The 26,669-nt window shown below is 35.6% G+C and overlaps 1 protein-coding gene and 2 long non-coding RNA genes across 3 annotated transcripts in view; 1 reads left to right on the top strand and 2 right to left on the bottom strand.

Moving 5' to 3' along the window:
* Nucleotides 1–23,423, top strand: SLC35A3 (solute carrier family 35 member A3). Its single transcript, XM_037498222.2, has 8 exons — nucleotides 1–121; nucleotides 5,296–5,500; nucleotides 8,583–8,737; nucleotides 8,814–8,920; nucleotides 10,725–10,905; nucleotides 14,937–15,068; nucleotides 16,581–16,714; nucleotides 22,483–23,423. Exons 1-8 carry the CDS (start codon nucleotides 86–88, stop codon nucleotides 22,571–22,573), a joined length of 1,041 nt encoding a protein of 346 aa, XP_037354119.1. The 5' UTR covers nucleotides 1–85; the 3' UTR covers nucleotides 22,574–23,423.
* On the bottom strand, nucleotides 5,080–10,678 carry LOC129145201 (uncharacterized). Its single transcript, XR_008550399.1, has 3 exons — nucleotides 10,660–10,678; nucleotides 6,997–7,031; nucleotides 5,080–5,172 (listed from the first exon to the last, which is right to left on the bottom strand). It is a non-coding gene; the product is annotated as an uncharacterized LOC129145201 (long non-coding RNA).
* LOC119235124 (uncharacterized) overlaps nucleotides 19,756–26,669 on the bottom strand; it is a 13,830-nt gene continuing 6,916 nt past the window's right edge. Inside the window, exon 3 of the long non-coding RNA XR_005122788.2 lies at nucleotides 19,756–20,231. This is a non-coding gene — a long non-coding RNA (uncharacterized LOC119235124). The remainder of the gene's footprint in view (nucleotides 20,232–26,669) is intronic.

A 26,669-nucleotide genomic window follows, 5' to 3' on the forward strand; every position in this document is an offset into this window, starting at 1 on the left:
CAGTGTCAGAAGTGCAAAGCTATTTGTGATGAATTTTATTTGTTGTTATTCAGCACACAGTTAAGTTTGGGGATCATGGAAGATAATGGACAAAAAAAATGGCACTGAGGTCAACATTTCTGTATGTATTTATTTTTTCTGCTCATTTGGAAAAACTGAAAAGATTTATTTGTATACCAATGGCTGTTTCTGGCTAATACATACTGTGAATAAATATTTGCTTAGTATTTTATAAATTGCATGTTTTCATATGTACTCTATAATGTTATTAACCTCTAGTAGTTTATTATATTGTACTTAGGGAGTACATTTCAGGATTAGTATTTTGAAATATAAATATAGCTCATTAAAAACGGTAAGTTGGAAATTTAACCTTTGTTTTTACAATAGAAGGAAATTGATTTGCAGAATTTCTTAGGTACTTAGTAGTCTTAAAATCTGCATAAATTTTATACAGTTTTAAAACATTGCGAAAATATTTAGTTTCTGATACCACGTAAATCTAATATTCAACCCAAAATAGGTTCAGGGAGCTTAGTCACAGGGTCATTTAAGCAACATGGGCTGTGATTTGTTGACTGGCTTATAAAATTTTTGAATGTAAATCTAATGAAACTACATTTGTGAAAGAACTTAGCCACTTTCTTTTTGATTATTTTTATGAAACAGTAATAGTCTGGAAATCAGGTGATTGGCAGTAATTTGGCCTGGGAGAGGAGTTAGGTGGTAAGAGAAAAATGTTGGTAGGACTGAAATGAAATCTTAAACATGAAATTGTTTAAAGTTTGTTTTTAATTATAATGAGAAATAAAGATTTTAAAGTGGAGAATCTCTTAATTTTATAAATTGGAGAAGTAGATTATAATGTTTTGGTCAGTTTCATGTGTATGGATTAGCTGTGCATTTATGGTTTGTAATAAGTAAAAATAGTTATATCTATATTGCATTTTTTTTTAAGATTTATTTTTTTTTTTAATTTATTAATACAAGCACTGGGTACAGTCAGAAGCGCGGGAGGGTGAGAGAATTCACCAGAGCCAGAGCGGGGAGCAGAGCAGGCAGAAGGACTGAAGTACACTGCTGAGGGGAGCAGCGGGCGGCAGGAGAGGTCTGCTCACCATGTGGGACCCTCCTCCGGTGGCCAGGGAGCAGCCAGGGATCGAACTGGCGCTGCAGAGGCTGCGGGCAGCTCCGCCACCCAGCGCTCAACCGCTGCGCCACCGGGGAGGCCCCTATATTGCATTTTTATCATCTGAGTATTATACTTAATATTTTGTTGCATTTTACATTTGTACTGCTCTCAGGAGAATTGTAATTTAAATTGTGGTTTGTTACAGGGGATCTAAGATAAACTAATCATTTGCATGCATTTTATATTTCAGCTTTGTATTAGAAAGACAACTCTGTTCTTTATACCTCTGTGTCTCCTTTACATCTCATACGTAGCACTTCACTTCTGAACCTTCTGCTCACTAGATGTGTGTGTGTGTTTTTTTCCCCCCAGACCAAGTACTTTTCTCTGACACCATATATATGGGTGTCCTATAATGTAAATCAGTTCTGATGCTTTCTATCTGAAGATAGTGTCAAATTCCACAGTTACGGGTTCAGTCCCACAAAATTGCCCATACTGCACTTCAATTGCCGATCACAAGTGGTGGGTCCTCAGGTTACCCCACAACTTCTGCCTACAAATATGAAATTTCCATGACCACCTCTATTTGTTAGAGGAGCTCAGAGAGTTCAGAGAAACACTCATGTTTATCAGTTTTTTAAAGGCCATGAGAAAGGAGACAGATGAATAGCTGGATGAAGGAGTACATAGGATAAGGTCTAGGAGGGTCTTAAGCAAGTGTAGAACCAACCTCTGTCTTCCTGGAGGTGGAGTGTGTCACCTTCCTCCTGTAGATGTGTTCACCTGCTTGGAAGCTCTCCGAGCTCCATACTATTAAGATTTTTATGGAGGCTTCATCATGTAGGCATGATTGATTGCTAATTCCAGTTTTGTCCCTTTCCCTTTTCAAAAGACTGGAAGGCAAGGCTGAAAATTCTAAGCTTCTAATCATTGCTTTTTCTTATCCAGGATCTCACTCAAAGTGGCCTCTTTAGAACAAGAGAGACTTCTATCACCCAGCTAATGATAAATAATAAAAGTCTCAGGAACCCTATGTCAGGGTCAGAGGCCAAAAAATAAACAAAAGATTCTCCTAGTGTTCTTATTAACTAGGAAATTATAGTGGTTTCAGGAGTCATATGTCAGGAGTTGGGGACAAACACCGATATATATTTTTCTATTATACAGACTTAAAAAATACATTGTGTTAAAAACTGTATTATCAAGGTGAACCTTTATATTGGTGTTGTATATACTTCAAAATAGAAAAGCAAAATAGTAAAAATAGCATATCCTTAGAATCTGACCTTTAAATTTTCATTTGAAAAGAAATTAGAACTTGCTACAACAACAGGTACATTATGGCCTATTTGCACAGGATAAACAAAAGACTTCCTTGAACAGATTTGAAATCATTGCTTGGCATTTTCCAGGAGAATCGGATGTCTGTGCCAAATGTAGGTTGCTGGCAACTTGTTCTCATTTCATACAGAGATAAAGGCCACCATGATATACTAAGGAATTTTACACAAGTATATAATGGGAGCTCAAGAAATTGATCTTTAATTATATAACTTGAAATTTTCAATTAGAAATTTTATCACCTTGAACAAGTCATTTAATTTCTCTGTTCACTACTTTCTTTTTATATAAATGAATGGTTATTGGGGCTTTGGTGGTAGGTGTGGTATATAACATTTGTAGTGGTATGAATCTGTACTCCTATACACAGTGTTTTAAATCACCATATCTCAAACATTATTTAAAAAATGAAAAGATTGAGCTAGTGATTCTTAAAACATCTTTTACCTCTAATGCTGTATTTACTTCATATTAGGATTCTTTTGCTACTGCAGATTTACAAAAAGATACTCATATTTTCTCTCTGAAATTTAAGTGAAATTCTTTTTTTTAAGATTTATTTATTTATACAAGCACTAGGTACAGTCAGAAGCACGGGAGAGTGAGAGAATTCACCAGAGCCAGAGCAGGAAAAGAACAGGCAGACTGATGAAATACACTGCTGAGGGGAGCAGCGGGTGTGCAGGAGAGGTCTGCGCGCCATGGGGGACCCTCGCCGGCAGCTGGGGATCGAACAGGCACTGCAGAGGCTGCGGGCAGCTTCGCAGCCCAGCGCTCAACCACTGTGCCGCCAGGGGAGGCCCCTCAAGTGAAATTCTTAAGATCTTTTTTCAATCATTTTATATACACATATATCTTACCATTAAAAATTTTATACTTATATTCACGGTGATGCATAGTTTGTGTTTAGGGACATATTCAGTTGAAGGTCGGAATTGCTAAATTTAGTAAGATAGGCTATATGACTTGGAGGATAAACTCTCTCTGTAACATGGTGTATACTAAATGTATACACTTGTTTATATACTATAAACAAGGTTCATGTTAATAAAATTTAGGGTCAAAGATGGAAAGCATAGACTTGGTGTGAAAAAGGTAACAACCCCAATGGTATAACTCCAGAGAAATCAGCTAGAACCAACATTATGAGGAAAGTCTGGTGATGGATGTTACTACTTAGTATATCCTCAATCTTCAGTTTTTATAAATTACCTTTACTGAGTTGTAATTTATATATAATAAAATATACTCAAATGTGCCATTCAGTAAATTATGATAAATACAGTCGTTTAACCACCACACAATCAAGATATAGAATATATCCATCACCACCAAAAATTCCTTGCTATTCTTTTGCAGTCAGCCCCTAACTGCAACCCTTGACAGAAGACAACTAAGAATTTGCATCTGTCACCGCAAATTAGTTTTGCCTTTTCTAGAATTTCATATCAATGGATTATGTAGTCTATACTAATACAACTAAATCTTTTTGCTCAGTATTTGAGATTCATTGATATTTCATTGTGTATCAGTATTACATTTTTTTTTAAAAGGGCCAAAATGGGAGGGAAGAACACAAGGGAATGTGGTGATGGTTTGTGGGTGATATGATAGCAGGAGAACTATGGGAATTACAATGATGTAAGGAAAAAAATACAAATTTAAAAATAAAGTGAGTTTCTTAGAGTTCATACTGAATTAATGTTAGGGGAAATATAGGAACTCTGAATTTTATCACTGGTGATTTTTATTTATTTATTTTTTAATAAATTTTTTTTTAAGATTTATTTATACAAGCACTGGGTACAGTCAGAAGCATGGGAGGGTGAGAGAATTCACCAGAGCCAGAGCAGGGAGCAGAGCAGGCAGAAGGACCGAAGTACACTGCTGAAGGGAGCAGCGGGCGGCAGGAGAGGTCTGCGCGCCATGCGGGACCCTCCTCCGGTGGCCGGGGAGCAGCCGGGAATCGAACCAGCGCTGCAGAGGCTGTGGGCAGCTTCGCAACCCAGCGCTCAACCGCTGCGCCCCCGGGAGGCCCACACTGGCGAATTTTAATGGCAGCTTCTTTAAAGTTCCTATATGATAAGAGTCTGTTGCCTTGGCAGATCTTAAGTGAGAGTCTTCCTAGTTCTTGGTATGATGAGTATATTAATTTTGGATTAAATCTTAGACATTTTGAGTCTTATGACACCTTGGTTCTAATTAAATCTTCTATGTCAGTAAATAGCCACTGGGGAGAGTGAAAGGATGCTGCCTCTGTTGGTATTCACCTTTTCTAGGGCAGGAATGGTCTACAAAGCTCTGCCACCAAAGTCTTGGTGACTGCAGCCCCTGGTGGTGGGTATAGGGAAAAACTGCCACTTTATTACTAATGCAAGATGGGGATGGTCAGCAAGGCTTTGTTCCAGAGAGTGCACTAAACTCAGTTGGAAGATTGCTGTCTTGCCATTTCTTTGATTTGAGATAGTGGGTTTTTCTTGGGCTTTTGTTTTTTTTCAATCTGCCCACTGCCTGTTGGTGGTTCCAAGTTGTAAATTTCCGTGCCTTATGTATCTCATAGGGTGAGATACAGAGGAGGTAAAAATTCTTTGCTGTACCATCACTCAAGATCTGGGGACTCTAACCAGTTTCTCTTATTTTCTTCACTATTCAGTCTTCTTGTGGTTGCTCTGTTGCCTTTAGTTCAAGGCTTATCCCTGCAGTTAGGAGGAAGAATAGGGTGGCATGCACTTTATCGTATCTGAAACCACAAGTCTCTTACTGATTTTTAATATATGTCCTGTGTTTCCCAATTTTATTTACACTGTTTTGTTTTTCAGGCAAATGAAGATAAAACAATGTCTGCCAACCTAAAATACCTTTCCTTGGGAATTTTGGTCTTTCAGACCACCAGTTTGGTTCTAACAATGCGTTATTCTAGGACTTTAAAAGAAGAGGGACCTCGTTATCTATCCTCTACAGCAGTGGTTATTGCTGAACTTTTGAAGATAATGGCCTGCATTTTATTAGTCTACAAAGACAGCAGTAGGTATCTAGGTTTTGTTTTTGATTCATTGCAATTTATTTGTTGTTATTCACATATGACAAATATGTAAATATATGATAGTAACTGCACATTTGAACACTTACATGCATATACTGTGCATGATTTCAAACAAGAGCTGTAGGCCAGAGGTGTGGGGGGTGAGAGGATTCACCAGAGACAGAGTGGGGAACAGAACACGCAGATTGACTGAAATACACCGCTGAGGGGAGCAGCGGGCGAGTAAGGAGAGGTCTGCTGCGCCATGTGGGTTGCTCCCTGGCTGGCGGAGGATTGAACTTGTGCTGCAGTGCTGCGGATAGCCTCATAGGCTGCGTTCTAACCCCTTGCACCACCAGAGAGGCCCTCATTTCGACCTGCTTATTGTAGTTCCAGATTGAGGGTGACTAGATCTTATCCCGGTAGCTCAGGGCACATGACAGGTACCAACTTTGGGCAGGATGCCATTCAACTGTAGGGCCCACTAAAACCCACCCACACTCACTCAGACTGGGGGCAACAGACATGTCTTTAAACCTAACATGCACACCTTCGGGTGTGGGAGAAAACCTGCACTGAATGAGAGAACATGCAGGGGAAAATTTGCCAATTCCACATAGATGGTGCTTCTGACTGGAAATTTTTTTTTAATTTCACCAGTCTCAGATTGGCAAAAATAAAAAGTCTGACAATGTCAGGAATTGACAAAGAGCATGAAACAAGATTCCCTAAACAACTAATGAGAAAAATATAGCATTGATTAATTTTCAATTAAATATATTTTAATGAGCTGATATTTGAGGGTTTTTTTTTAACTAAAATTAAGAAAAAATATTTTATGTAAATTTTTTACTATTAGGGTAAGGAAAGGATAAATATGAGGTAGCAAGTTTTTAAGTTTTTTTCATTTAAAAAGTTTTCGTAATCAAAGTTTTCCAGTTTTATGTTGGGAGAGAATAAGCATCTTTAGGGCCTCCCAGGTGGCGCAGCGGTTGAGCGCTGGGTTGCGAAGCTGCCCGCGGCCTCTGCGGCGCCGGTTCGATCCCCGGCTGCTCCCCGGCCACCAGAGGAGGGTCCCACATGGCGCGCAGACCTCTCCTGCCGCCCGCTGCTCCCCTCAGCAGTGTACTTCGGTCTTTCTGCCTGCTCTGCTCCCCGCTGGCTCTGGTGAATTCTCTCACCCTCCCGTGCTTCTGAATGTACCCAGTGCATGTATAAACAAAACAAACAAACAAATTAAAAAAAAAAAAAAAAACATCTTTAAAGGGTAATTACTGGTAAGGTAGTAGGCTTGCACAGAATTTCTCCTTCCTCCAGAGGTTTGTGTATTTAAAGTTCTCTTTAACACTTTTGTTAGAGGTTCGTTAACTCAAAATACCATTTTCAGCCCTTTTTTTCCTCTAAAGTGGAGGTTATATAAAAAACCTCGATTCCCCAGTCATCTGCAGCAAGGGGTGCTATGCAACACAATCCTGGTAATTAAGAGTGGAGAACGTACCTGCTATGGCATTTTTTCCTCTGCTTTCCTGCTACCTAGAATGAGAACCAGGGTAACAGTCATTCGGTGACCTTGTTACAATAATAATGTAGACAACAGATGAAAAGCATGAAGGTAAAAAGCCAGTATCTAAAGAGCGAGCTTCATTCCTGATGTACTGTTGTAGCAACTTTGGACCTGAATTCATGATATTTGAGACAACTCTGTGGGGAGTCAGTGTTGGTTGGTTTTTTTTTATAGCCAAACCTACTCCCTTACTGATTTACCTCCTTTTTATGATTAAACCCTAACAATTAATTGGTATGACTGGTGATAAAATGAGGTGCACAAAATAAAAGTTGTTATAAAGTAAGAATACTGGGTTAACAAATTAATACTTTGAGTTTCTGGTTATTATAAGCAATATATGTGTGCACATGTATATGTAAAGTATGTATAAATCAATTTTATTGTATTTCCCAATGAAAGATAAGGATAATGTACTTGTTAATATGCTGCCTTTATACTTTAACGTTTAGCATCATTAGTGTCATTTAGCTACCATTTAGCATCATTAAAGGCATATTTATTTTTTTTTTTTTTTTTTTTTTTTTTTTTTTTTTAAATATTGAATTTTATTTTTATATTCCCCATACAATGCAAACGCCCCATTCTGACCCCAATCCTTTCCCCCGCCCCCAGCCCCAAAAAGTGTCTCTGGTTCATAGTTTTTTGGTTGATTTTGATTTTCACTTTCTTATATTCATTTTCCTGGTCCCTTATTTAAGTTTTCTAGATTCCTGCTATGAGTGAGACCATCCGGTATTTTTCTTTTTCTTTTTGGCTTATTTCGCTGAGCATGATCCCTTCCAGTGCCATCCATGTTGCTGCAAATTGCATGTGTTTATCTTTTTGAATGCTGAGTAATATTCCATGGTATATATGTACCAATCTTCTTGATCCAGTCTATTTTTGGGCATTTGGGCTGTTTCCAAAGCTTAGCTATTGTAAACAGTGCTGCTATAAACATAGGAGTGCAGGTGCTCTTTGGAATTGATCTGTGTCTTTGGGTAAATACCTAGGAGTGGAATTGCTGGATCATATGGAAGCTCTATGTTTAGTAGGTCCAGAAATCTCCACACAGCTCTCCATAGTGGTTGGACCAGTTTGCACTCCCACCAACAGTGCACAAGAGTTCCTTTTTCTCCACATCCTCGCCAACATTTGTTGTTGCTAGTTTTTTTATATGTGCCATTCTCACTGGTGTGAGATGGTATCTCATGGTAGTTTGATTTGCATTTCCCTGATTACAAGTGATGTTGAACATTTTCATATGTCTGTTGGCCATTTGCATTTCCTCTTCAGAGAAGTTTCTTTTTAGCTCTTCTGCCCATTTTTTGACTGGATTATTTTCTTTGTTGTTGCTGAGTCTCATCAGCTCTTTGCAGATTTTTTATGTAGTCTAAAGGCATATTTTAGACATAAAAGTACCTTAACATGTAGCCCAATATCCTTAAAAGTGAGAAAACTGCAGCCTGAGAGAAGGTATGTAGCTTATTAGTTATTTAATTATTGATTTTTGCCTATTTTCATGTTTTTTTTTCTAGAATGTAGTCTAAGAGCATTGAATCGAATACTACATGATGAAATTCTTAATAAGCCTATGGAAACCCTTAAACTTGCTATTCCTTCAGGAATATATACTCTTAAGAATAATTTACTGTATGTGGCATTGTCAAATCTAGATGCAGCTACTTATCAGGTACTTAAAATACATTTCTGGTAGTCCTTTTAAAAAAAAACAAACATACCACTATACTAACTGTTTTCTTTTTCAGGTCACATATCAGTTGAAAATTCTTACTACAGCATTGTTTTCTGTGTCTATGCTTAGTAAAAAATTAGGTGTGTACCAGTGGCTTTCCCTAGTGATTTTGATGGCAGGGTTGCTTTTGTACAGGTAATTATTTAAGTATATTTTCATTTTTATCACAAATTTAAAACCTTATTTGAGTATGGAGACTATGGTTCTATTATTTATTGAAACAAATAAATGCTTAATCTCCCCCAGTGACATATTTTTTGAGAGCTTCCTTTTAGTAGTATACTGCATTGGGATTTAATTGATGTAAGTAAATAAAAATCATATCTTCTGATATAAACCTGATTTTTACTGGATACCTGGAGCATTTGACATTATTTATCATTTCCTTTTTATGTTCTGTCACCTTCCCTGATGCTGTTTTTTCCTGGTCTTTCCCATATCTTGATGATGATTTCTTACTGGTTTCTTAAACCTTTCTGATAGTGGGGTTACTGGTAGGCTTGTTATTTCTTTTAAATGAGTTCCTTACCTTTGGAGATTTCATCCATTCTGGAAGTTATTATTAACACTATTTGCTGGTGGTTCTTGGTCTGTCCGTGTCATCAACTCTGCCTATTCCTGTGGTTTCAGATTTGTGTAGCCAAGACTGTTGGACAGCTTTGCTTGGTTGCTCAATAGGTGTATAAACTCATCATTTCCAAAAGTAAACTTTACCTTTTCCTATTAAACCTGTTCTTGTTTCTGTTTTTTTTTTTTCAGTCATTATTTACTCAGCTTGGACAGTTGTCCTAGACTCTTCCTTCTGCTTCCTACATTTAATTACTAAGCCTATCCTGGTTCTGTTTTTTAATACTTTTTTCTGCCCACTTCTATTGTTACTACCACAGTTCATGCCTCCTTTGTTTCTAACATTATCTTTTGCCTCCTGATTTTTTGTTTACTTCAGTCTTACCCATCTCCCCAAATTTTGCTTCCGATTAGTCACCAATGTCATCTATTGAAAAATACATCCTATCATGTCAATCCTGCCAACCTTAGAGACACCCTATGACTTTCTCTAGTGTGTGGTATGTATAACTTGCATAAGTATTTTTGATAGTTACTTATTTATACTAGAAAACCATAAATGTTATGTCAAGCCCTTATTTTCACAGCTGTTGCTTAGGATAAGCTGAAGTAGGTATTAAATTTTAAAATGAGGTATTTCAAATTAAAATATCAGTTAACTAGGGCCTCCCTGGTGGCCCAGTGGGTTGAGTGCAATACTGTGAAGCTGTCTGCAGCCTCTGCAGTATGGGTTTGATTCCCGGCTGGCCAGGGAGATACCCACATGGTGCGGCAGAACTCCTGTCTCACCTGCTGCTTCCCTCAGCAGTGTTTTCAGTTCGTCTGCCTGTTCTTCTCCCGCTCTGTCTCTGGTGAATTCTCTCACCCTCCCATGCCTTTTGCCTGTACTCCAGTTCTTGGATAAATAAATAAATCTTAGAAAAAAATCAGTTAACTAGTAGTTCAGACTTGACAAAAACTGTGAAGAAAGTCAAATAACTGTTTTGAGGAACACTGATCTACACAGTTAACGCCAGAGTAGTTGATCATGATATCATATTAATGTTCCATGATGTATTTCTACACTCCAGACTCATTTTTGCTGCTGTACCCTTCTGTACATTCTGAATTTCTACAGCTGAACTGCTTGTAAAGGCTGATAACTGCATCTGTGCATTGATTCATTCTCTTTCTCTCTTAGAGTATTTGTGGAAATTATGAGTTGTAAAAGTAATTATCACTGGGGAAAAATGATTCTAAGGTTTTCTCTCAGGAATTGCTATTCCCAAGAATGGTATTAGTTTCATTTTTACCTTAAAGGTCTGAAGGTGGGCTCTAAACATGCACTTTGCAAAATATAATAGGAATTTAACTTCAGGGTTTTTTTCTTTTTTCTTCAGTGGCCCTCAGATTCTCAAGAACTTGATTCTAAGGAACATTCAGCTGGCTCTCAATTTGTAGGCCTCATGGCAGTTCTCACAGCATGTTTTTCAAGTGGCTTTGCTGGGGTTTACTTTGAGAAAATCTTAAAAGAAACCAAACAATCAGTGTGGATAAAAATATTCAACTTGGTAAGTTTTAAATGTTTTCTAATAATTATTTTTAAGTGATTCATATTGTTCTAATTCTTTAATAAATTCTGATCTAACTATCTGGCAAGGTTTTTGCTTTAAAAAATTATGTTTTAAATGAGTACATTTTATTTAATAATATGAAATTTTAGGTTTGTGACATAGTATGTAAGCATTGTTTCTGTCCTCATCATTTGGAGTCTTAGTAACTGGTTGCTACATTTTGGAAGATGTTATAGATAACATATATTTTGCTCCTTGGAGAAGGAGATTAAGATACTAGCAATTTTTTTTTCAATTACATGATACAATCTTACCAACTGTAGTCACCGTGTTTATATATCAAATCACCAAGATGTACACTTTAAATGCCTTACAGTTCTGTCACTTATACCTCAATGAAGCTAAAAAGATTAAGATATTTAAATGGAGGAATTTCAAAGCAATGCACCTTTCATCTTTAAAATCTTGATATATTTTTATGTTTATGTTGTTTAAGTAATGTATCCTCTTTCTAACTGAAGGTAAAGAGAAAGAAAAAAAGTCCCATACAATGAAGAATTGCCTTTGAAACAAATATTAAACTATTTTTAGGCAATACTGTTATAGAGATTCCAGTATTTACTATTCTTGAATATATATATATATTTTGGAAAATGTGTGAAAGCAGCTCAATTGCAAATTGACACATTCTATTTTAAGCCTCTGTACTTGTAACTTTGGAGGTCATTTTTATAGTCACTTTTTTTATAGCCATGTCAACTTAAAAGATACAGGTTTTTTCTGCTGCCCGCAAGTAGAATGTTTCTATTTGGTAGGTATTTTTGGGGTCTGGGAACACCATTAGCATCAATTCATATGGAAAAATTTTTGAACATTCCCCGACCCAAAAAATAGCCTAATAAATCAGACCAAACTAGAAACTTCTGCTTCCAGAAAGTGGGTGGGGGCAAGGGAGAAAGTATGGGGCACACCTGTATACCATCTCTCTCTTGTTGGGAAAAGACCCTTCAAGGTCTACACAGTGAATTGTCTGTACCCTAATGGCCAGTATTTTTAAAACAAAACATCTCAAACAAAACTTCCACATTTTATAACAATCATCCAATTGTTTTCAAATAGACTGACCCTCCACTTTATTACTTTGGATTATTTAAGTTTCAGTGCAATATTTGCATAAATGTCATTTTTTTAAACATTCAAGGTAATTATTTTTAAATGCAAATTAGCTTCCTTTTGTTCAGTTTGTCTACAAGGCAAGTTTACAGTCTTGAAAAATATTAACCAACTTAATTCACCATAATTTCAGAAAGAGTGTGCCTGTGGTACAGTGTTAAGAACACCTAGCTTTATAGTCAAACTGTTCAAAATCTGACTCCATCACTATCTCCTGTGTGGGTTTAGGGAAGTTACTTAATATGTTTGTAGCTATAGTAATTATTTCATGTTACTATGAGGTTTAAATGAGAAATATTAAAAATTGTTAAATATTTAGAATATAGTATCTTGCATATAGTAAGTACTAATATGAGCTATTTATAAAAACATGAAAATATTAGAAAGGAAAGAAAGATTTTTTTTTTTTTAAAGATTTATTTATATACAAGCACTGGGTACAGTCAGAAGCGCTGGAGGGTGGGAGAATTCACCAGAGCCAGAGCTGGGAACAGGACAGGCAGACTGGCAAAATACACTGCTGAGGGCAACCGGGCGTGGCAGGAGAGGTCTGTATGCCATGTGGGACCCTCGTCCGGTGGCCAGGGATAGAACCGGTGCTGCAGAGGCTGCAGCAGCTTCGCAACCCAGCGCTCAACCGCTGCGCCACCAGGGAGGCCGGGGAAAGAAAGATTTAAGGCTAGTGTGAGTTCCCCAAATTTTCTTGAATTACGAGATAAAAATGAAAGATGTCAGAATTGATTCTGTGGTCCTTCATAGTATAATCTTATAGTAAGATACTCAAAGTTTTGAAAAGGATGAGTAAACAAGTTATAAATCAAAATTATGAATCTGAACTTACAATGTATATAAGCATATTAAAAATTGATAAGATTAGCAAATGATAAGATTAAAGTTAGTAAGAGACTGGAGAACTAGGAACTGTTATTACCTATAGTTGTTAGAGATATAGATTGATATAGCCTTATTGGATCTCAGTTTGGGAACATTTCTCAAAATTTTCTTTGATGCAAAAAAAATCCATATCTGCATCAGAATTTATCCTATCCATGAATCCACAGATAAATCTCATGCACAAGAATACAAAGATTGATGTACAAGGTTACACACTGCAGCACTGGTTACAATTATAAAAAATAGAAACATTTAGAACACTGGTTAAATAAGTTATCAATGTAATTAAGTAGTATGGTGGTTAAAATCATGGACTCTGGAACCACATCGCCTGGATTTAGATTAAGAAGTCAGTCGCTTAGCAGTCATGAACTCGGGCAAGTTTATTTAATCTGTTTGTGTTTCAGTCTCTTTTATCTATAAAATGGGCAGAAAAGTATCTACCTCATGGGGTTGTTGTGAGTTTATATCCCTAAAGCACTTAGAGTAATTAGTGGCACATGATCTTTTCCAGTTAATTGTGATTCATACAGTGGAATATTGGGCAAGGGATAGAATGCAGTAGATAGAATGCAGTAGATCTGTACACACTGACATGTCTCATACAGTCTTTTGTAATTATCAAGTATTATTTTTATAATTAAACCAATACTCTCAGAAGTATTTATTTTTGTAATTTTATTACATACATATTCATATTCAAAGACATATTGAAATGATAGAATTAGCATAAATGAGTTTGATCCCCGACCTGAGCTTGACCCCCTGCCGGGAGCTACCCCCTTATATAATGCAACAGACCTCTCCTGTCTCACCCGCTGCTTCCCTCAGCAGAGTATTTCAGTGCATGTGCCTGTTCTGCTCCCCACTGTGTCTCTGGTGAATCCTCTCACTCCCTGCACCTCTGGCCTACACCCCACTTTTTCTATAAATAAAAAAATATTTAAAAAATAAATGAATTTTTAGGAAGAACTTTTCATATCCCTTTCAGTGCTTTTCTGTTATCAAATATTTGATTAATTATGACCGTATAAAAATTGCTTTCCATGCACTTTTTAAAAATTTATTTATGCATACAAGAACTGGGATACAGGCCAGAGGTGTGGGGAGGTTGAGAGGATTCACCAGAGACAGAGTGGAAACAGAACAGGCAATTGACTGAAATACACTGCTGAGGGGAGCAGCGGGCGAGACAAGAGAGGTCTGCTGCACCATGTGGGTTAGCTCTCTGGCAGGGAGTTGAACTCATGCTGTAGTTGCTGCAGGACAGTGCTGTGACTTAACCCCATGTACCACCAGGGAAGTCTCCTCTTGCACTTTTTTTAACTACATATCTTACCAGAGACTATCCCTAAGAGGTGGTCCCTGTACACATTCCCTATCTTCATAATTTAGGATTGCTCCTAAAAACCTTTAAATTCAACAGTCATACCATTCAGCAGTAAAGATGACAATTTCTGCTGACCCTGAGCTGACTTTTCCTGATAGTGAGACTTCAGTAATGAAAATTTTTGCCTATCACTATTTCTTAGATGATTTTTTGGATATTGTTTGTACTTGCAAAAACTTCTTAATAAGGAAAAAAGACTATGCCACATACCTGAGCTTTTATATCTGCATGTATAATGTGAATATATGAAAATCTAGATGTAGCAATAGGAAGATACAAGATCCAGGAAAATATGCCAAAAGTTGAGCATTTTATAAATATTTGAATGGGACAGCCATATAGACATGTACTTTATTCATTATATTTTTTTAATGTTCCAAAGTTGGTAAACTCTACCCTTTTTTATATTATTGTATCTTATCACCATCATATAGTACTAAGTACACTTTTGGTAATAAAAATAAAATAATTTAAAAGTAGTCAAATTTTATCAAAAGGAAAGATTAAATTATTTGGAATGTCAGTGGAAAAGTATTGCTCCAGGCAAAATGACACATACTGTTTTTTTCTAGGTTTCTTTGGTAGTTTATTTGGATTGATGGGTGTATACATTTATGATGGAGAATTGGTATCAAAGAATGGATTTTTTCAGGGATATAACCAACTGACCTGGATAGTTGTTATTCTTCAGGTAAAGCATTTAAAATCTTTTATTTAATGCTAATAAACAATTTTGATACAGTAAATCAAAGCAGTTACTAATGTACTAATGCAGGGGGGTGCTCTTCTGTTAGTGTTCTCATTATACTTAGTTTATTTAAGGGTGTTAAAATAGAACTGTTTTTAATGCCACAATGAAAACTCCTTGAGAAGGGGTCATGCATGAACTTTGTGGTATTTAAATTTAATTTATAATAAAATGAATTTAAAGAGTAAAAGCTGAAGTTGAAGCTGAGGGAAAAATAGAACTTTTGAGTTTATACAATTGCTATTGTACAGGTACTCTATGGTCAGCCTGTTAAGACTCAAGAAGCAGATCTAGTTATTTAATCTGTTAAGTAGTTCATCGTCTCTTGTTGTACCTACATACTGAAATATCCTGTCAAAATGCCTTTGTTTATAATTTGAAATTGTCCAAGTCTTGAGTAATTTTTTTTAAAAAGTACTTACTGAGTATTCTGGAGGACATAAAAATTAAGATACAAATCACTGACCTCACAAAGTCTTTCTCCGGAGGTATTTGAAGGTTTAAGGAACGAAGGTATCCTTGTGAAAGGTGGGTGAAAATGACAAGGGAATGGTTGTATTTTGAAAACATGATGGATATTTCTGTTTTTAAATGGGAGAAAAGGAGATAAGGATAAGTGAAAACTCAGGGGAAAATTGATGAAGAGATAGATAAATTATAGGGAAGTATGCTGTTTTTTTATATAACCAGAGGGAAGTCCTTTTCCCTTAAGAAGGAGCTAAAGACTGAGTAAAATAAAAATGGTTTGGCAAGTGGTATGAGACATTCAGCAGGGAATAAACAGATGAAAGAGACTATTAACAACTATTGGTACTCAAACATCAATTTGTAATGAGTTCAATTGATGTAATGCCTGGCTTTCTGTTGTTAAGGTAGCTGATAAATAAGGTTTGGCACAAAACACAAAACTATGAGGTATGGCAAAACCTTTAATTTGTCACAATATGGAATTTGAGAATGATTTGGTGGAAAATTACTTTTACACTTAAAGAACAATTAAAATTGTGCTTCAGGAAAAGTAATCTGGTAGCAATAAAAGGTGGATTAAAATGGGGAGAAACTAGAGGAAGAAAGAAAAGTTAGGAAGCTATTGACAGACTCGTAAAATACTTTTCAAATTATACTTTGACTCAGAAGTGAAAATACTAATCAGAGTGACCAATTTTAACACATCTGTCTAAACAAGTGATTTTACTAGATTGGATAAAGATGTTTTATTCATAATATGGTCAAATTCCATTATAATAATTGCAGATTGTACTAGTAGTTACTTTTGCAGTAAGAGAGCTACTGAGCAAAACTTATAGGTATATTGATTATAGGTGATGCTGAATAAAAATCACTATAACAGGGTTAAATTTATAGGAAAAAAGCCTAAAAGCTTTGTTGAGTAGTAAGATTGCTTTTAATATATATATGTCTGGTTTTTAAAATAATCTTTTAAAACTTCTACAGGCACTTGGAGGCCTTGTAATAGCTGCTGTTATTAAATATGCAGATAATATCTTAAAAGGATTTGCAACCTCTTTATCCATAATATTATCAACACTGATATCCTATTTTTGGCTACAAGATTTTGTGCCAACCAGGTAATTTCTTCTCTTCTATTTCTTTAAATTCAAAAGTAAAAATTCTTCATAAAATCTGATCTGAAATTTTTTGTTCTATTACAACTTCTGAAGACTCATGAAAATACAGTAAAAGATCCATATAACTTTTTTTTTTTTTTGGAGATTACAAACAACCACATGAAAGAATCTTCCACTTGAAAGTTTTTAAATATAAATTTGTCTGGACAGAATTTCCCCAGTGCATCTGAGGGGGTAAAAATGTCATATGGTGACATTTTTAAATGCAGAATTTATATAGCTAAAGCAGAAAAGTGTGTGACATTCTCGAAGAAGATAGTTTATATATTTAGAAGGTACCTTGTGAAAAAACCTTAGGAGGTAGTGGCAGGAAAATGAGTGGAAAGGAACTGAGAGAGGAATGACGGGTAAGGCAGGAGACGTGCCTGTAGGGTCATGGAGGCCACAGGAGGAGAGTTAAGAAGAATGAAATGTAAGGATTACTTGCGTAAATGACACTGAAGATCCAGTTATTTTTATAATTATTAATTTACAGCCCTAGAGTAATGAGATTTATTTTAATGGAGTCCAGGATACTATTCTGGTTTTCATCCAACTTCATTTCCCTCCTCATCTTCTCAAAATCTGAACTTTGCAGTCTCCCAAGGCTCTGTCCTTTATCTGCTGCTCTCACTACCTCGTGAATGCTAGTCTCTTGACTTTAAATACCATTATATGATAATCAATCTCAAATTTAAAATTGAATTCCAGGCTTGTGTATTAAATGCCTGTTTGACATTTTCACTCAAATGCCTGCCAGATAATTCATTCCCTCCATCCCTATCAAGGTTTCCCAGTTTAGTAAATAGCAGCACCTCCATTCCTCCAGTTGCTGAGACTGAAATCCTCCTTGACTTAGAAAGTTTAATCTTAGAGAAGGTGGAGTCTGTAAGTATAGATATAGTTAGATGTATGTAGGAAAAAGTTATAATAAAAAGAAGTTCTTTATTTTCTGAAGGAAGTAAAGTCATCCGGCTTCTCTTTATCCTTCTCTTACATATCATTGTAACCCAGAAACAAATCTTGTCAACTCTTCCTTTTTATTTTTATTTATTTATTTTAAAACAGGTGCCATCACATTTTTTTTTTTAATGGTTTCCTTTTTTTAAGATTTATTTATACAAGCACTGGGTACAGTCAGAAGCGCGGGAGGGTGAGAGAATTCACCAGAGCCAGAGCGGGGAACAGAACAGGCAGACTGACGAAGTACACTGCTGAGGGGAGCAGCGGGTGGCAGGAGAGGTCTGCGCGCCATGTGAGACCCTCGCCCGGTGGGCAGGGATCGAGCCGGCGCTGCAGAGACTGCAGGCAGCTTTGCAACCCAGCACTCAACCGCTGCGCCATCGGGGAGGCCCATCAACTCTTCCCTTTTTAAGATCGCCACAATTTGACCATTTCTTATAACCTGAACTGTGCCAACCTTGGTCAGGTCACCCAAATCCTGGGGATTAAGGAAATAATCCTAACTTGTCTCCTTGCTTCTTCTCATCTTGTGCCCCTCAGTTTTTCTCCACTCAGCAACCAGAATGATTCTTTTCATTCCAAATCAGTTCATATCACTATTCCATTCAAAGGCCTTCTAATTATTTCCTGTGTCACTCAGAAGTTTTCATTATCATAGCCTATTTGATTTGGTAGCTCTCTGCTACCTATATGTCCTCATCTGATACTACCTTCCTCTTGTGAATTTTTTTTTCTTTTTAGCTACAATGACATCTTTTTTATGTGCTTTGACTTACTCTTCTTGGAATACTCATCCCCTCATATTCACATGGCATACTCCCTCACTTCCTTATGTCTTGGCTCAAATGTCACTTTCTCTAGTGATCAGCCTAAATAAAAGAGCACCCCTTCCATTCCAAATTCTTTTTTTTTTTTTTTTTAATTTTCTAGAGGCATGTCTTATTTATTTATTTATTATTTGTTTGTTTGGTTTATACATGCACTGGGTACAGTCAGAAGCGCGGGAGGGTGAGAGAATTCACCAGAGCCAGAGCAGGGAGCAGAGCAGGCAGAAGGACCGAAGTACACTGCTGAGGGGAGCAGCGGGCAGCAGGAGAGGTCTGCGCACCATGTGGGACCCTCCTCCGGTGGCCGGGGAGCAGCTGGGGATCGAACCGGCGCCGCAGAGGCCGGGGGCAGCTTCGCAACCCAGCGCTCAACCGCTGCGCCACCGGGGAGGCCCCCATTCCAAATTCTTTTTCCTTTTCATTAAGTAAGCAAAGAGGTACTCAGTATATTTGGTGAATGAAAATTTTTGTACAGCTAGTAAAATTCATTTTGTGTTACTGAGAGTGAGGTAGGATTATGGTTGGAATTTGGCTGTAGAAAAATACAATATTTTCTTTATATTTCTATAATGAATATTTGTGGTTTGATTTTTCTCTCTGTCAACCTGGATAATAGGTCTGGGACATGCATGCATGTTATTTTTCTGAAGCATGAATTTAGAAGTGTTTCTTTTTTTTTAACTTTGGGAATTAGTTATTTAGATAGCAAGATCAGTGAAACAATTACTGATTACATCTTAAATTGAGTATTAGAAGTAATAAGAGTATTCCTACTCCTGTTCCATACTGGGGAAGTTACGTGCTTTAATGTTATTTCAGGATGCTTTGAATTTATAGATATTTAGGATACATTTAAAAGGGCATACATTTTTTAAAAAGATTAAGGCCAAGGGTGTTAACTTTAGATCTTTGAATGATATATGGAATAAACAAGTAAATGAGCAAGCAAACCAGTAGAGAGGCAAAAGCGATAGTAGTTTGTCAATAAAATATACATCTGCATGTAAATCCCTGTTCATGAGATATGTTGGGATGATGATCAAAAGAGCAAAGACAGTAATACCGTTCCCATTGAATGAATGTTTTGAGAACTTGCACAGAACACAGAATCAGATGGAGGAGATGGATTATTTTTTCTAAAATAGATAACTATAACTAAGAAAGTTAACTAAGATAACTAAGAGTTACCTATTTTAGAAAAATAATCCATCTCCTCCAGTAAAACATCTTTTAATAAATCCAGTAACCTCCATTTTCAATATACTATTTTCCTTTATCATCTCTATTTCTCTTTCTGAAATTGTTTTTTTTTTTTAATTATTTTTTTGGTTTTTTTTAGAAGTGGTACTATTATACCTGCCTTTCTGATTGCTCTTTTGGTATCCTGTTAATCTTCACTTTCTTTTTTGGTTATATCATCTACTGTCATGTCTTGTGTTTCCTCTTTATGAAGATAAGCTCCAGTAAATCTCTGTTTACAACCAGCTGATAGCTACCTCTACTAGATATCATATTGCCAATATTCCCTTTCTTATTGGCATTACCATCCTTGCATTTAGACTTGTTTATTCTATGGTCAAAAAGGTGTTGTGTCCACTGTATGTCTGCATATCCACCATACTAGATCCTGGAAAAACAGGCGTTCAGATTGAGTTACGGTTTTCTGTCTTCCAAGAGATCACACACATCTAGAGAGACAGAAATGTGAATAAATTATAACAGTATGATCATGTAGCAATATAAGTGATATATACCATTCTATTAGAGAGGGCTCAGGTCCTAGAAACAATGAGTAAATTCGGATGGGTTTTTTTTTCCTTCTAATTTTTTTAAAAGATTTATTTATTTATTTATTCATTCATTCATTCATTCATTCATTCATTTATTTATTTATACAAGCACTGGGTACAGTCAGAGGCGCAGGAGGGTGAGAGAATTCACCAAAGCCAGAGCGGGGAGCAGAACAGACAGACTGACGAAATACACTGCTGAGGGGAGCAGTGGGTGCCATGTGGGACCCTCGCCGGTGGCCGGGGATCGAACCAGCGCTGCAGAGGCTGCAGGCAGCTTTGCAGCCCAGCGCTCAACCGCTGCGCCACTGGGGAGGCCCTCTTCTTCTAATTTTTTAACAAAACTTTTTCTTCAGAACCATGTAAAAATAGCTGACTGAAGAGGCAAAGGTTTCCTGACATTAGACATTCTAGAAGATTGTGTTAGAGATATCAGAATTTATACTTGGATTGGGTGGAAAGCTGGGTCAGATGACTTTGCAGTTACACATGTGATTCTGTGCAATTCTAGAATTCCAGGAAGCTAAGAAAAGGTGATAATGACAAGAAAGTTTTAATCAGGAGCTTATCCAAAACCTTGGTAAATCATTACCAAATAGTCTTATTGTAGTAATTTTTACCAAGATATATTATGTTTTATGTTTTCTTAATTTTTTAAAAAATATATAAGAACTGGGGTACAGGTCAGAGGCGTGGGAGGGTGAGAGAATGCTACAGAGACAGAGTGGGAAGCAGAACAGGCAGACGGACCAAAGACGCTGCTGAGGGGAGCAGCTAGCAAGGCAAGAGAGGTCTGCCACGCCATGTGGGAATCGCCCTGGCCAGCCGGGAATCGAACCGGCGCTGCAGAGGCTGTAGACAGCTTCACAGCACAGTGCTCAACCCTCTGTGCCACCAGGGAAGCCCTGTTTTCTTAATATATACCTGCAAGGTTTTGGAGAGTTGCCCATTTACATCAAGTCAACATTAGATATTTATCATAACATAATTATTGAACTCCTTACATATGCTAGACATGGGAGGTAAAATAATGAGAAAGAAGCACTTGGTCAAGCAGGGGAGCAGACATGTACATAATGTGTTATTTAATGTGGTGTGATAAGTAACAAGCATAGGGAAGTGAGTCTTGGAGACATTAGACCTGAATTGTGAATAAGCAATTATGAATAAGCAATTTTCTTAGAGAAAATGCATTGTAAGCAGAGAAAATCGCTTCTTCAATGACACTGTCCTGCAAGTATACTGGGCTCACTGAATGGAGTGGCTGAATCATGGACTGAGTGGAGTGTGGGAGATGAAGTTGAAGGGCCTTTTATGTCATAATAAGATTAGAGAGCTTTTTCCTTTACAGAACATTTTTTTAAGCAGGGAAATAACTTTGAATTTTTAATAGAAACTTCAAAACCTAGACTCATTCATGACCCTGTAACAGTATGCTAAAGAATATAAATGTTAAAAGTTAAGATTGGTATTTCAGTTTACATCCAGTTTAAGTTCCAGTACTAGTTTGAGTTCATTTCTAGTTTACAGTAAGATATTATCCATGGATAGATAAAGAAGAAACCAAGTCTCTGCATTTAATCATATTTCCTTTTATAAAGCATCTTACAACAATTAAAAGACGTTTTGCTTATTACTACATTGGATTTTAAACTGTACTTTGATTTGCAAAGAAAGCAATTTTCCCTTTTTTTCCAAATGTTAAAAAATGAGATCTGTTATCATTCAATATATTGCCAGCAAAAGGCTTATTAAGAGGAAATACAATATTTTGAACATATTTGCTTTAGGAGACAGTGAAGTAAATAAAAGTGCAGGCTCTGGAATCAGATATACATGGATTTGATTACATCCTATCTTCCATTTAGAGGTGTGGGACTTTAAGCAAGTTACTTAAACTCTCTGAACTTAAGTTTTCTTATATATTAAACATGAGAACAATACTAGCACTTCCTTGTAGAGTTGTTCTGAGAAGTAAATGTGAGAATACATGTAAAACACTTAGCTGAATTCTTGGTATGTAATAAGTACTCAATATGTTAGTCATGTTACTTGAATACTTTTTCACAAAATAAAATTGTTTTTAGAGTAAAAAATGGAAGGATTTGTTTTGTTTTTAATCTGATTTTCTTTTTCATTTTTTCTTTAGCGTCTTTTTCCTTGGAGCCATCCTTGTAATAGCAGCTACTTTTCTATATGGTTATGATCCCAAACCTACAGGAAATCTCACTAAAGCATAGTTGAATATTGTCCTTTAACTGTTTTTTCACAATGGTGCACTAGGAATCTCAATGTTAATCTTACACAGAGGACTTCTGCAGATACTAAGAAGATATCATCATGCTAAATCTAAGCATATTCAAATGATTTGAAAATATGAAAGCTTAAGGACAAAATATGTGTATATGTAACAAAAATACCAATTGCATCAAGAAATCAAAATGTGAAAGTATTTCCCAGGATTATAATTATTGGAAGAAACTTGAAATCTGAATGTTAAAAAGATTTCACCTTTTTGATTGTTGCAGAACTGTCCCCTGCACTCTGCAAGAGCACACAACAAATATCAGATGTAAATTTTTGCAAATTCTATTTAATCTGTATAAATGTTTTTTAATCTTGCTCTTTCTGTACAGATATGTTAAATCACATGTAATATTCAGAGTTTGAAAATTATTATCTATAAAGCTGTGAAGAAATAGAAGTATGAGTTGAAAAACATTTTTATGTATCTGAGATTTTTATATTTCTACAAAAGATTACCAAACAAAGGCTTGCAAATGTTATTTGACCAACTACATAAAAATTGATAAGTAACATTCTGGGTCTGATTTGTCAGAGGAAAAATTTTCATATTTAAATATAATATAGAGGAATCCACACATCTATTTATCTACATTTTAAGATCTTTTAATGCTTTAAAATGGCTAAAAGCAATTCAGTTGCACCTGTGCTATAGTAGTCAGTGACATTTATGCTAATGGAGTTTGGTCTTTAATTTCTTAACCTCATTTCTTTTCTGTAAATCAGATAAATTTTTAATATTATATTTTAAATTAAATTTCTGTGTGTTAATTTCCATTAAAGTTTTAAAATGTAATTTAAAGTTAAATACTTTAAATACTCATTTAATAATTTAAAATAAAATAATTATTGTCTAATAATTATTGTCTAATATCTCCATTTGGAGAATTCTATACTATCAAAACATATACTGTACACAACAAGAATGTTTTTAAATGAATGTTTTACTCGTTGAGCTGTAAAAGTTTTTTAGTCTACAACTGTTGACAAAAACAACCAAAAATTGTATAGTTGTCAATGAATTGAGACCAAAATGTCTTTTGTAGGAGATGGTCCCGGTAACAGATAACCATAAATTCAAAAATCTCAGAATTTTTCAGGCCTTCATATATATATCTGAGAGAGTAGCTGAATTTGAAGTTCCCTTTTTCTAGCCCTACAAAAGCTGCTGGAAAAGAGCCACCACTTGCTTTAAAATAGTGGTTTCTTTTTCTTTTTGGCTAGCACTGGAGTTGAGGTTGAAATTACATGAGTTACTTAATAAGTTGGTTCAAAGAACAGAGAATAGAGCAGTGATAAGATGAATTGGTGGGCAAGAATACTTAAATTAGGATAAGGCTTGAATTATTGGCTATAGACAGAATTGTCTAGTGAGTATTAGAAGAATTTTATTTTTTTCATTCATTCCTTATATATTTTTAAAACTCTTATTCTAATAGTATAAAAACTATAAAGAATAAATATTTTTATATAGTGCTAATGAATTTTACTAAGCAAAATCTGGCTTCGAAGTACTATGTTACAAATTGCTAGGTCCTCTTGGCAAATTAGGACTGTCACTTTGCTGATATAAACTTAAGTCCTCATAGGACACAGACTTAATCTATTCCACCCAGAGTTTAAATGTTTAAAACGACACAATATTTTCATTCAATCAGCTGGTGATTCCACACTGGCTCCAAGTAAACTTTTATGGAAGCCTGAGTTACCTTTTAGAGTATTTAATAACTTTTTCACATTTTTGAGCATGGTGTAACAACATTCAGACATGTATCTCATTACCTTATACTAAGTAAAATCTAAATCCTGCAAGTACTGAGAACTCAGGACTGAATAAAACAATTTATGTTCATCCCATATTGAAGTACTTGGGTTGGGTACTTATTAATTCAGTGTGCATTTATAATTAATTGTTCTATCAGGTTTAGTCTGGCTCCATTTAACATTTCAAAAAATGATACAGGCAAATTATTGGATATCAGACATGTTAATAGTTGGAGTAATATTTTCAGGTGTCCAAAATAACACAACTTTAAAGATTCCCAATGAAGTTTATTAAAATATAATTAAGAGGGCCTCCCCGGTGGCGCAGCAGGTGAGCGCTGGGTTGCGAAGCTGCCCGCAGCCTCTGCAGCGCCGGTTCGATCCCCGGCTGCTCCCCGGCCACCAGAGGAGGGTCCCGCATGGCGCGCAGACCTCTCCTGCCGCCCGCTGCTCCCCTCAGCAGTGTACTTCAGTCCTTCTGCCTCTTCTGCTCCCCGCTCTGGCTCTGGTGAATTCTCTCACCCTCCCGTGCTTCTGACTGTACCCAGTGCTTGTATAAATAAATAAATAAAAATAAATCTTTAAAAAATATATATATAATTAAGAATTGTTGCAAAGGACAAAATATTTTCAAAGCAAAGTTTTATTAGACAGGGATAATTTATATTCTGTTTTTCTAGTAGGTCTGAAATGTTATTAGAGATGGGGCGATAGAGTTCATAATCTTTAGCTCATAAAAAAGTAATAATTTGAGAAGATGGACCTATATCCTAGATCATGTCATATGTACAGATACCATTTTCTTATTTTTGTGGTGTTTTGAGATCCAAAAGCCTTATTAATCTTTTATAATGATGATTCCTTGATTATTTAAATTCTTTTAATAGATTGCTTTTTATCTTTCAACTACTTTGTTCATTATAAAAATAAGCTATTTCATGGGAGAAGAGTGCCAACAGATCTATTAAAATTATGGAAATAAAAGTTTGAAATACAACATATAGGTGTTTCAACACAGTAATATTAATTCTTTAACAAGTGATTTTAGGGAAGTTGTAGACTGCTTTTATGGGAAAATGTTATTATAATTGCAAAATTTAAATGTTTACATAAATTTATATTGAATGTCACAGTTTCACTGAAGGAAAGGTAGTTTGATATATGAATTATATTCTAAGGACAGAATCTGAAAGGAAATGTGCTCAGTAGACTTAGTGTAATGCTGACTGTTCCTAGGAAGTGATAATTTTCCTTTATGTCAAATTATTGAACTTCTAAAACGTCATCGTATAGTCATTCAACTGAGTTTTTTGTTTTTAAACAGGGTTTAGCATCACTTATTTAGATTGCATTGTTACACTAATTACACGTGAATGTATGTTTTACATAGGCAACAGTTTATAGAAGTTATTTATGCTATATTGAAAGTCACCTTAATAATTTACAGGATATGTAGCATATTTGATGTAATTATAGGACCAAAGAAAGCACATTTATCAAACTCTGGTCCTATGTGCCTTGCTGTACCAAATTACCTGACTTCTCTGGAGAATATTATAATTCATGACTTTGAACACATGGGGAAAATAAGAATGTTTAAGAACATCTATAATTCAATTTTTGGTGGTTCAATATTTGCTCCTTAAATTTACTATCTAACAATATTAAAATGGGTATATTATACAAGTGCTAGTAAACAGTACTTATTTAAATAAATTATGGCACCATTGCTCCATCACTGAGCTTTTGAAATTTTAACAATTGTTATAACTGTCATTTTGTTGTTTTATTTCTTACTGCAAGATATAATTTACTGTGACTTTCTAAATGTTTTTTAAATGATTTGCATTCAGAATTTGTCTGTATGTCTATATTTTGTTTAGAAAAATTCTTTTGGGTTTGGGATGTGATTTGTATATTTAAATTTTTATGAATATAATTGAAAGGAATATATAAACTTGTTAAATGGCTTTTAAAAATTGATAAATTTCTTTTTGCCAATTTTTGGGTATCTGGTTATTATCTGCTTAGATTTATGAAAACATTTTCCTAATTACTTATGTAAATTTATACATATAGTTCCTTGTTTCCCTAGTCATCTGTGTCTTATTCCTTCAATTAGTTTCCTTTCTATGTATCGAAAATGACTCACTTCCTTCCTCTCTAGTTACCTTTATCACAAATGATCTTTCTTCCTTTTTGCTTATATGAGCGTTTATGGAGTAAGGACTGGGTTTTATTTAAAGTAGTTAGAATTTCTCTACTGGT

The sequence above is a fragment of the Talpa occidentalis genome, unplaced genomic scaffold (genome assembly GCF_014898055.3).
Source record: "Talpa occidentalis isolate TD23 unplaced genomic scaffold, MPIMG_talOcc4v2.1 talOcc4.9, whole genome shotgun sequence".
NCBI lineage: Eukaryota > Metazoa > Chordata > Mammalia > Eulipotyphla > Talpidae > Talpa > Talpa occidentalis.